The sequence below is a fragment of the Anoplopoma fimbria genome, chromosome 8, assembly GCF_027596085.1.
Source record: "Anoplopoma fimbria isolate UVic2021 breed Golden Eagle Sablefish chromosome 8, Afim_UVic_2022, whole genome shotgun sequence".
Taxonomy (NCBI): domain Eukaryota; kingdom Metazoa; phylum Chordata; class Actinopteri; order Perciformes; family Anoplopomatidae; genus Anoplopoma; species Anoplopoma fimbria.
The window spans coordinates 22,841,267-22,851,098 of NC_072456.1; the positions used below are offsets into that span (position 1 = coordinate 22,841,267).

General features: G+C 42.4%; 1 protein-coding gene across 1 annotated transcript; it reads right to left on the reverse strand.

The window, feature by feature from the left end:
- Window positions 1-989: 989 nt before the first annotated feature.
- rgmd (RGM domain family, member D) lies at window positions 990-8,290 on the reverse strand. Its single transcript, XM_054602853.1, has 3 exons — window positions 8,030-8,290; window positions 4,600-5,111; window positions 990-2,598 (listed from the first exon to the last, which is right to left on the reverse strand). Exons 1-3 carry the CDS (start codon window positions 8,121-8,123, stop codon window positions 1,903-1,905), a joined length of 1,302 nt encoding a protein of 433 aa, XP_054458828.1. The 5' UTR covers window positions 8,124-8,290; the 3' UTR covers window positions 990-1,902.
- Between the last annotated feature and the right edge of the window lie 1,542 nt (window positions 8,291-9,832).

Below are 9,832 nucleotides of genomic sequence, written 5' to 3' on the forward strand. Positions count from 1 at the left end.
ACAAGACTATGACTTTTTACCACCAATCACCTTTCTACTGTGCGTAATACTATGAGGTGGTGTCACCCATTGAGGACTTGATTTAGGACACGTAATAGGTGAAAATAGCGCCATGTTTTTAAATGACCAGCTCCTTCCTATCCACACTGCAGATTAAGTATGATTGCATGTGCGACGAAACATTGTCACTCAAGAGTTGCGAAAGGACCAAGACACTTAATTCAAGAAATAAATTAAAATTACATCTACTAATTATAGCGTATTAATTCTTAATGTCTTCATAAGGAGTGTGCAGTAGCTTTCTTAATTGCATTTTTGATGGCGATGAGAACTGATCACATCCCTCACATCCTAATCATAGCACTCATTGTTCGCGTATAGTGCAAATATCAGCACCGTGCGTGTGTTGACTCTAACCTGGTGTTAAACCACAGACTAAATCCTATTTGGAGCCGTGCAGCGCTCTGGCAGACAAAAGCAAAGCCAGCAGCCAGCTCAGCACTCAGAGGTAACATTTACACAGGGGACTGAGAACATACTGTGGATCCCTACAGCTACACAGCCAGCCTGTCAAAGCTGTCTGCGTACTACAAGCTGTCAGGCCTTATGGACCGAGGACCCCACCAGGTCACGAGTGGTATTACAAAGCATACAGTGAGGAAATGCTGCCACTGTAAGAAACTGCACTTGTTCTTAAAAGCTTTTTGTTTTTGCTTGTCATCTTATATGTGTCGTCTTGACCCAGAAACAGTAAGTGTGTTTTTTTAAAAGGTTCATAACCCTGGTTTAAAAGGGACAATGAAAGCTGATAGACACATCATTTAACATGATGCGATAGAAAAAAAGATCTATCCTGTCTGAGATACCAGGTACAAGAGTGACACCCCCCCCAAAAAAGAAGAAAAAAACAGACCTTAGTCTGGAGTGTCCAACACTTTAATACAGAAAATTACAAACACATATTAGTTTACTTTTCTTACAATGTCTCAAAATAACCTACTAAAAAAACACAACAAATGTAAAACACATTACAGTTAAAACATCTATACACAGGCAAATGTACACAATATAAAACACATATATACACTCTTTTAATATATTATTATATAAAGATTTGTGTTTTTTTTTTTTTTAAACCTTTTTTAAAACTGGAAGCCAAACAGCTTGACGAGGGAGTGTTTCACAGAAGATGAGAACTGTTGAATATCACACTGACACACCATATGTTATGGATAGGTAGTTTTTACATACAGTTGTTGGATCCTGTGTATTATTAATCATAGCAATTTTATGAAATTAACCGTTTACATAGACAAAATAAATGACATCTGAACACACAAAACTTGCTGTTAAAACCGTTAAGTGCTATTGATATTACTGGATTATACAGGATCTAGAAGCCACGTTGCTTACATACAGTATGGAGTTACATGTGCAGATTCATGCATGGTGGAGTGTTTGAAGGTTGTGCACTATGATGACTTTTCTATTTACAAAAAAAAAAAACTCAATGCCATTTAGCTGCCGTGAACCGTAAACCGATTAACAGTGAGCATGTGGAAACATGACGTACTGGACCCCAAACCACATGAGTTCATGCATTTCTGTCTCTTTTCAACTGATGATGTCACTCATGAATCCACGGAAAATGTGAAGTGGGAAAAAAAAAAAGACCATATTTAATGAGTGTGAAATCCTTCAAATGACAAATAAAACAGAAAAAGATCACAACATTCACAAATTGCCCTACCCCCCCCCCCCCCTCCAGAAAAAGAAAATTACAAATATATATGTCTGAGCTCTCCTCACTCTTTCCTCAAGCTGGTAATGCTTCCACGTTCTGTCTCCAGGTTTCTCTTTTCTTCTTTTTTTATCATTTACAGATATATATTTAATTTTTTTTTACAAAAGCAGCACAATGAGGAGTAGGAGTGAGAGCAGGGAGCTGCTGGCTGCTGCGGCCGCCGTGTGTGACGCCGCTCGGTTGTAAAGACGAGGAGTCCTCGGGAAATTCTGCTTCAGTTTGCTCGGCGGCAGCGCCTTTAAATCCTCCAGAGCGCCGTAGGCCGCCATAGAGAACTCAGGGTCTCCTGTGGTCAGCAAGTCAAACACACAGGACTGAAAGTACACGTCCTCCACCTGCAGAGTCTCTCTACACTTGGCCGTGGCCCGCTCCACCGTGTAGACCTGGTGAGGAGGCCTCAGAGGACCCAGCTCCGTGTTGGTGCCCTGCAGGCGGGGCTGCTGGCTCTGGCGGCCCAGCGTGTGCTCCTTGATGAGCTCGTTGCGCGGGCAGCCGTGCAGGCAGAGCTGCAGACCGCCGTTGTCCTCCGAAAAGTCCAGGGTGTCCTCTGGCATGCGGATGGCAAAGGTCAGGTAGCTGCCCACGCGACGCACGATGATGGAGGTGCCGATGTATCGGGCCTGTATCTTCACCTGGCGGCCCACTCCGGAGCCGCCGCGCTCCGCGATGTTCAGACTGCCGCTCTCGCTGCCGCTGCGAGTCCCATCCTGAAAGGCCAGCGGCAGATCTTCTGTGGTGGCCTGGTACACCTTCTGATCCGTGCAGCCGTGGAAGGACTTGAAGATCACAGTGATCTGAAATAAGAGAAGAAAAAAAAAAAGGATCAGCATCATTGTTTTTCCTATTATTTATGTTATAGTTTGGCTATTGTTCCTTAAATAAAAGGACTCTTCTTTGCTTAAATGTAATGATCAGCATTACACAATATGCCCTAATTGCTCTTGGATAAGAGCAGTACCAATTCAAGCCACAAGGTGGCAGCAGGAAACCAAACATGTTGACTGCTGTGGAAGGTGTTGATGGGCCACACTGGCCTTTCTTTTTTTTTGACAGTGATTGCTGTCAGTGGTCCATTGGATTGGAACCACCCAGAGAGAAACTGCTCAAATAAACCACAATCATTGTGTGGTCCTCACTTTAAAAAAAAATAAAAAAAATACTAACACTAAAACTAAAAAGGCAATAACTCTACTAGTCCTCCCTGAATGTTGGCTCAAACAACACGGTTTCACAGCAGCCTCAAATCTCCACGCGTCTTCCAACACTTCTCCTCGGCTGGCGGAGTGACTGACTGTGATTTGTATTCCAGCTGAGCTTTGAAAAATTGGGGCCTAACCTGCGTTTCTTCAAAGTATCTTGACAAAGCGGTGGCTGTGGTTACGTTTACACTTACGGGGATACGCTACTTGATGGATGATTTCCTGTCTCAAGTCTGGCAGTTGCAAACAACTCCAAAAATCATGATGGGGGCATGCGGGTTCTGGCGCAGATAAACCAACACCACAGGTTCGTATTAGGCTGCACACCCAGCATACACCGTAAATGGCTTTGATGAGTTTATACTGAAATCCCTATTGCAATAATATAGTTTATTGTCTCGTATAGTTTTAATGTTGGCAAGTGTAGGGAGTCAGTGACAATCCTTGATGGTGGAATACAAAATGATTAACTATTTAAGCCTATGATTCAAATAAAAGCAGCTTTTTAAACCTATTTTAATGGCCATTATCCGAGCGTGCTGAGTCTCATACCAATGTGACTTTCAGTAACAAAGACATGATAAAAAGGCTTCAACAATTTAAAAGCATTAAACCCCAGCCTGTTTCATTAACAGAATCAAAAGCCCTTCGCTGCCGTCCCAATTATTCCTACATTTTTCCACATTATTCCATATTTACACAAAAAAAAGCACCCAGTTAATTATTTGACCAGAGGGGTGAAAAAACATTCCTGATCGTGGCGGTGGAGGAAAATGTTTGAGTGAGCGTTAATCACTACCATATGACCACCCATGTGTTAAAAGGTAGAGCGCTCAAGCATGTCTGAGATTCAACACCGCTGAAGACTCCCCTCCTCTCTCTCCTTTCCCTCATAGATCTGAAGGAGCTCCAAGACAAGAGGAATGCTGGAGGCTCGAGAGGCACCGTGGAATGACGATTAACTTCACATGTTGATGCTTTATGGCAATACTCGAGCTAGCAAGCAAGCAAGCAAGCGCTAAAAAAAAAAACCAGCCTGATCATATAAGCCATTAGTTTCAGACTTACTATAATCGGTGTTTCTAATATTGTCGTCGCCGCTTGTTGTGGGGAAAGCACTACTCCCCCTCAAAAGGCACTGGGATACTATTTTTGCCAAACTTTTCTTTTTTGGCTTTGAATTTCTTCCTTTGAAATCTTGGATAGATTTACCCAGTCAGACCTCTAAACTGTGTTCAAAGGAAACAATATATGGAAAGAAAATAACAACTAAAACATAAATGTAGAATGGGAGAGCACTTGCGAGTAGACATGACTCTTGTTTTAACGGGTCACATGGCCCAAAAAAAAGTGGGGTAACACTGCTCTCAACTACGGCTAAAACTAACTGACACTATATTACTCAAATAAATCGGTCATCTACAAACTTTACGAACATTTCGTGGAGCCCACAATCTTCACTTTGATTGCTCGAAACGCTCAAGATGTGTTATTTACTGTCACATGTCAATATTAGAATGTGATCCAAGGGATTAATTGGCATTTTTTGTGCCAATCGTCTAAACGTTGGGAGGTCTAATCTACACCCATCCTTACCTTGCTGGTCGCCGTGGCACTGGAGCCCAGCACGACGGGCACGTTGGTCACCTGCACCGACAGGAAGCGGTTGTCGATCAGAGGCCACGCCCCTTCCACCTTGCAGGTCTGAAACTCGTCGCGGAAAGTCCTCAGGTGCGGGTCTCCGAATAATCCACAGTGGGCGTATTTCTTCTGCTGCCCGGCCGAGCCCGACGCGAGGACCCGGCTCTCGTAGTCGCACAGCTCCGACACGGCCGGCCGGGACGTGCTGGGCACCTTGGCGGAGGAGGTGGGCCCGTCGCTGGAGCAGTTGTGCTGAGAGAATAGCTCCTTGATGCGGAAGACGGCCGAGTGGTAGACCAGGTCGCCCCTGCAGCTGCGCGCCTGCCGCCGGGTGCACAGAGCGTAGGCCCGCAAGGCAATGCAGTAGTCCACGTCTAGAGCCACGTCATCCTGCAGACCACTATTGGGTGAGGTAGAAGACACGTACTCGGCGTTGCAGCGCTGGATTCGACACTGCTGGCAGTGAGCTGGAAAACAAGAAACAAACAAGCGTCAACATTTTGCACACTGCAGTGTCCATTGATGCGTCACAGTGACTGAAAAAGGTGCCGTCTCCTCTCGTTTTCATCAGTAACCTCCCTCCCTGCAGAAATACTGCCGACTAGAAATACCAATCCGAACAAAAACAACTTTTTTTTTTTTCCTCCTTCTAATTTGATCTTAAAATCCATCTGACATTTACGGATGCATTACCTCAGCACAGTGCACGAGGCAGCACAGGCGAAACTTTTCCACTATCAAGTTTAGCACAATCAGGAGAGCCATTTAAACCCAAAAATGTGTGAGCTCACGAGGCCACGATCCCACACTGAGGCCCCCCCCAAGTCAGTCAAGTCTTATTTCCCCCAACCAGCCCTCACAGCAATAGCATGTAGCTTCACTGTAGGAGGAAACCAACCTGTGTTAGTTTGCCTGAGGGTGTTGAATGTGGTTTGGCTGTTGCTAGGGTAATTGAAGTCCATTAAGCTACACTACATGGCAGGGCAGGGCAGGGCCGGGTACATGGGGGCAGCTAACATTCAAGAGGAACATCTCAAAAGAGTCACACTTGTTCAGTAACTCTGGGTCCAAACTGGGAGCTAGTGGGACGATGGTGGGGGCTGCACAGCACAGCGGGTGAGAATTTGGGAGGTTTCGCCGAAATTCTGAGCTTCCTGTTGAGTTACGACTCACAAGTGGGATACTTATTATCAAGGAAAACAAGAAAACGACAGCTATTTCTGTGGGAATTAAAAAAGTGTGGATGTTAATCACACTCATTTCAGTTTAGTGTTAAGCTGACTGGGATTTAATAACTCCTGCTGATATATTTTCCATTTCAGCAGCATCAACAACACAATACACCACTTTTACTGCAAAAAAAACGTGGATCAGTTGCAACAGACTGCTCCTCTATTGCCACAGAATACTCTTCTGTTTACCCCAAATGCTCCATCTAATCCCCCAACAGCGTAGACAAAGACAACAAGATAAGCCCTGTGATTTCACACCAGTGCACATGAATATTTTTGCACAGTTTCTTTCTCTCTCTCTCATAAGTCTGATTCACTGAAGGGGGGGGCAGGACAGATGATTAATGCATCTCACAGCAGCTGCAGCTCTGATAAATAAATAAATAAAATAAAACTGAGATGGAGTGCGAGAGGTCAAGTTGGAGGCATCCTGCATCCCTCCTCTGAATTTCAACAGGCCTCCTCCTCCTCCTCCTCCTCCTCCTCCTCCTCCCCCCCGGCTCGCTGCAAGGTCACCATAGTCTGCTGTGATTGACACTTTCGGACAATCACTGCCATCAACAACCGGGCATCTCCCCAAAGGGTCTTTATGCTCCGGCACTTAGTCGACTACCAACAAGTGTGAGGACCATGAGGGGAATACGAGAGCAGAAGAGAAACAAGCACACTGACCACGTAAGCAGTATTTGTATCAGTGGAGATTAGTAGATTTGAGTTAACCCTGGAGAGAAAGCACACTGTTTTCTAATGGCTTGGGCATAGTGTTTAGGTTGCACACTAACAAAACTCAAGATTTTTACCAACATAGCCACTCTGAGTGCCTGACTGGACCCACAAAACAACAAGGCTGAACACTCTTGATAGTAAATACTATTTTTAATCACACTTTGTCAAACATTTAATCTGTAACACAGATTTAATAAAAAGGACCTACATTACTCCACCCAAAGTCTTGCAACTATTTTTTGCACCATACCTTTTATAACAATGCTATGTCCAGTTAAAACAAGCTATTGCATGGCACCAAAACAATACAGAAGAACCTGAAGGGCCTCTAGGGGTCCTTTTTTTTTGTTGTTTTTTTAGGTATGGTGCTGCAAAATAATTCAATATTGTTTATCTTCACATTTTATTAGAGTTTAATTTGTATATGAAGATAAGATGGGTTGCATGTTTTCATGACATTAAGTCAAATTAAATCATTTGAAATCAAAACAATAGTAATAAGTATTAGTATGTTTATGAATGTCCACATTGTAAGGGGTGACTTTTGCATTTTAACCCCCCAAAAAAATACAAAAAATAAATAAATATATATATATAAAGACAGCACTGTCCAAAAGAATAGAAAACATTAAATATATCAACTTAAAACCAGTAGAAAACATGAGTTTGTGTAGTGGTTTGTGATCTAACTGGGATGAAGGAGAACGACACGTTCAGAGGCCAGAAAGTTGGGACCCCTGATTACGGGGAAATAACAAGGTTTATTAGGGTGCACAAACAATTAAAAACACTCAAAACCAAGCCTTAAAGTTACACACATGACTTTAATAGTAAATGTGACTGCTTTGTTGTCCGACTAGCGACATTTTCTGGTTTAAAAAAAAAAAAAAAAAAAAAAAAAAACCCAACACGCTCCGTCGTTTTCCCTTCTCGGGAGCTGCTGGACCCCAGCTGCTAGCGAGCTATGCTAACTTGGGAGCTAAAAAGCCCGTAACTCCCCAGGAGCCGATATAACCATAGCAACGGGCGGTTCTTGGGTTCCGTCGAACGTTGGGACCGTTTGGCGGTTGGCGACAAACCGTTTGGTGTCGTAAATATGTTTGAAAGTGACGTAAGGTGAGTGGACTCGTGTCTGTCCGGAGGCAGACGTTCAGCGGGGCAGTCACACTTTACCCCAGCAGAGGACGGGGGTAGTTTCAAAACACCGACTTTTATATATGTTTAAAGCACACACAAAAAAATATCATGTGTTGTAGTGTTGAAAGTGGTTAAATAGTTTAGTAAAGAAAACTTTTTTTTTTTTTTTTTCCTCCACCTCCATTGCGGAGGGAGCGGAGCGGGACGCCGCGGAGGAGTGCAGAAGCACGGATTGAAAAAGTGTAAAAACTCCCCCCCCAAAAAAAAAACAAAAAACTTGCAACTCTTACCTGGTCGAAACAGCAGCGAGAGTAAAACCATCGTCAACGTTACACAGTCCAAAAGCAGCCGCTTAGCCGTGATCTGTGGTCCGCTTCTCCCCATACCAATCCATTCAGTTAGAATGGAGTTCCTCCACTGCTTCTCATCGACGCTGCGGCTGAAATCAGACAAACATTCGTCTTCCTTCCCAACGCACTGTCATTCAAAAAAGGGGGCCCCTGTCTTCAGGGCGGCTCTACGAGGGAGGGGTCTAAAGAGGAGAGAGAGAGAGACGGGGCCCCCAGAGGTGATGGCTGGCCAATGAAACACTAATTATTCACTAACTTGATATTTACATGTAGTGGCAATTACTGGGATGAGGACAGTGGAAAAGTGCCTTCAACAACAGAGAAGGGGGGGTTATAATTGCCCTGATTATAATTGATAAATCACAGGGTGTTGTGGTTATAATCTGTATATATACAGTACCAGTCAAACGTTTGGACACACCTTCTCATTCAATGGTTTTTCTTTGTTTTTCTTTATATTTTTCTATATTGTAGATTAATATTGAAGACTATGAAGGAACACATATGGAATTATGTGGTAAACAAACTAATGCTCAACAAACCAGAATATGTCTTTGTCTAAAAATGTGTATGCAATTCCCTTATTATGTGACTGAAACTTTTTTTAAAATATATATATACACAGTACCAGTGAAAAGTTTGGACACACCTTCTCATTCAATGGTTTTTCTTTGTTTTTCTTTTTTTCTACATTGTAGATTAATATTGAAGACATCCAAACTATGAAGGAACACATATGGAATTATGTGGTAACTGGCACTGTAAGTATTTGTTGTTATTTTATCTGTTTTGTATGGACCCATGTGTCTGAAATAATAAAAAGTTGGAAAGTTGGATAATAGGCTTAAATCCAAATGTACTTATGATGTAAAGAAAACTGAATTATATGTAAGATACAGTACCAGTCAAAGGTTTGGACACACCTTCTCATTCAATGGTTTTTCTTTATGTTTATTTTTATTTTTTTCTACATTGTAGATTAATATTGAAGACATCCAAACTTTGAAGGACCACATATGGAATTATGTGGTAAACAAACAAATGCTCAACAAACCAGAATATGTTTTATATTTTAGATTCTTCAAAGCAGTTGAATGAGAAGGTGTGTCCAAACTTTTGACTGGTACTGTATATGCAAAAGTGACAACTTAGACGTCTGCATAATCAGATGTGATAACTTAAAAAGCTTTTCTTATGCAGAGCCAAAAAACTGACTTGTAGAAATGTTTGCACTACAAAGCACCGAGGGACAACTGTCCTCTCTGACTCCCCCCCTCCTCCTCCTCCTCCTCCTCCTCCTGGGGGACAAATGTTACCGTGTTTTCAGCATTAAGCAGGGTTCTCCCACCTGTTGTTTTCTCACTCCAGATTTAGCGTTTGAATAATAGAGTTTGAGTGACAATTTATCTTCCTTAGTTTAAGGTGTTGAAGGTAAATTTGGCATTATCGTAACTTAAAAGTAATGATTTAGGGATAAGGAGAAATATAGTGATATCCTATTTAACGACATTTCCTCCATTACACTGATTATATGTTATATTTAAGGTCAATAAATCCCTTCTTTTTTCATTAGGTACAAAAGTACAAAGTGGTGTTTTACCTGCCAAAACTAATGGGCATTGTCTGTTTTTGTCACGTCAACGAAAATACCCTCAATTATTTTCTCTCAGCAGATCTCAGTGAGCTTTTTTTTAATTTTTTCCATTACATTTTCAGTTAGCAACTTGCATGTAACTCTTTTTT

Coding starts and splice junctions, on each gene's coding strand:
- rgmd (XM_054602853.1), bottom strand. CDS start 8,123: ATGGGGAGAAGCGGACCACAGATCACGGCTAAGCGGCTGCTTTTGGAC. Junction 5,112..8,029: donor CTCGCTGCTGTTTCGACCAG/GTAAGAGTTGCA, acceptor CTTGTTTTCCAG/CTCACTGCCAGCAGTGTCGA. Junction 2,599..4,599: donor GTGCCACGGCGACCAGCAAG/GTAAGGATGGGT, acceptor CTCTTATTTCAG/ATCACTGTGATCTTCAAGTC.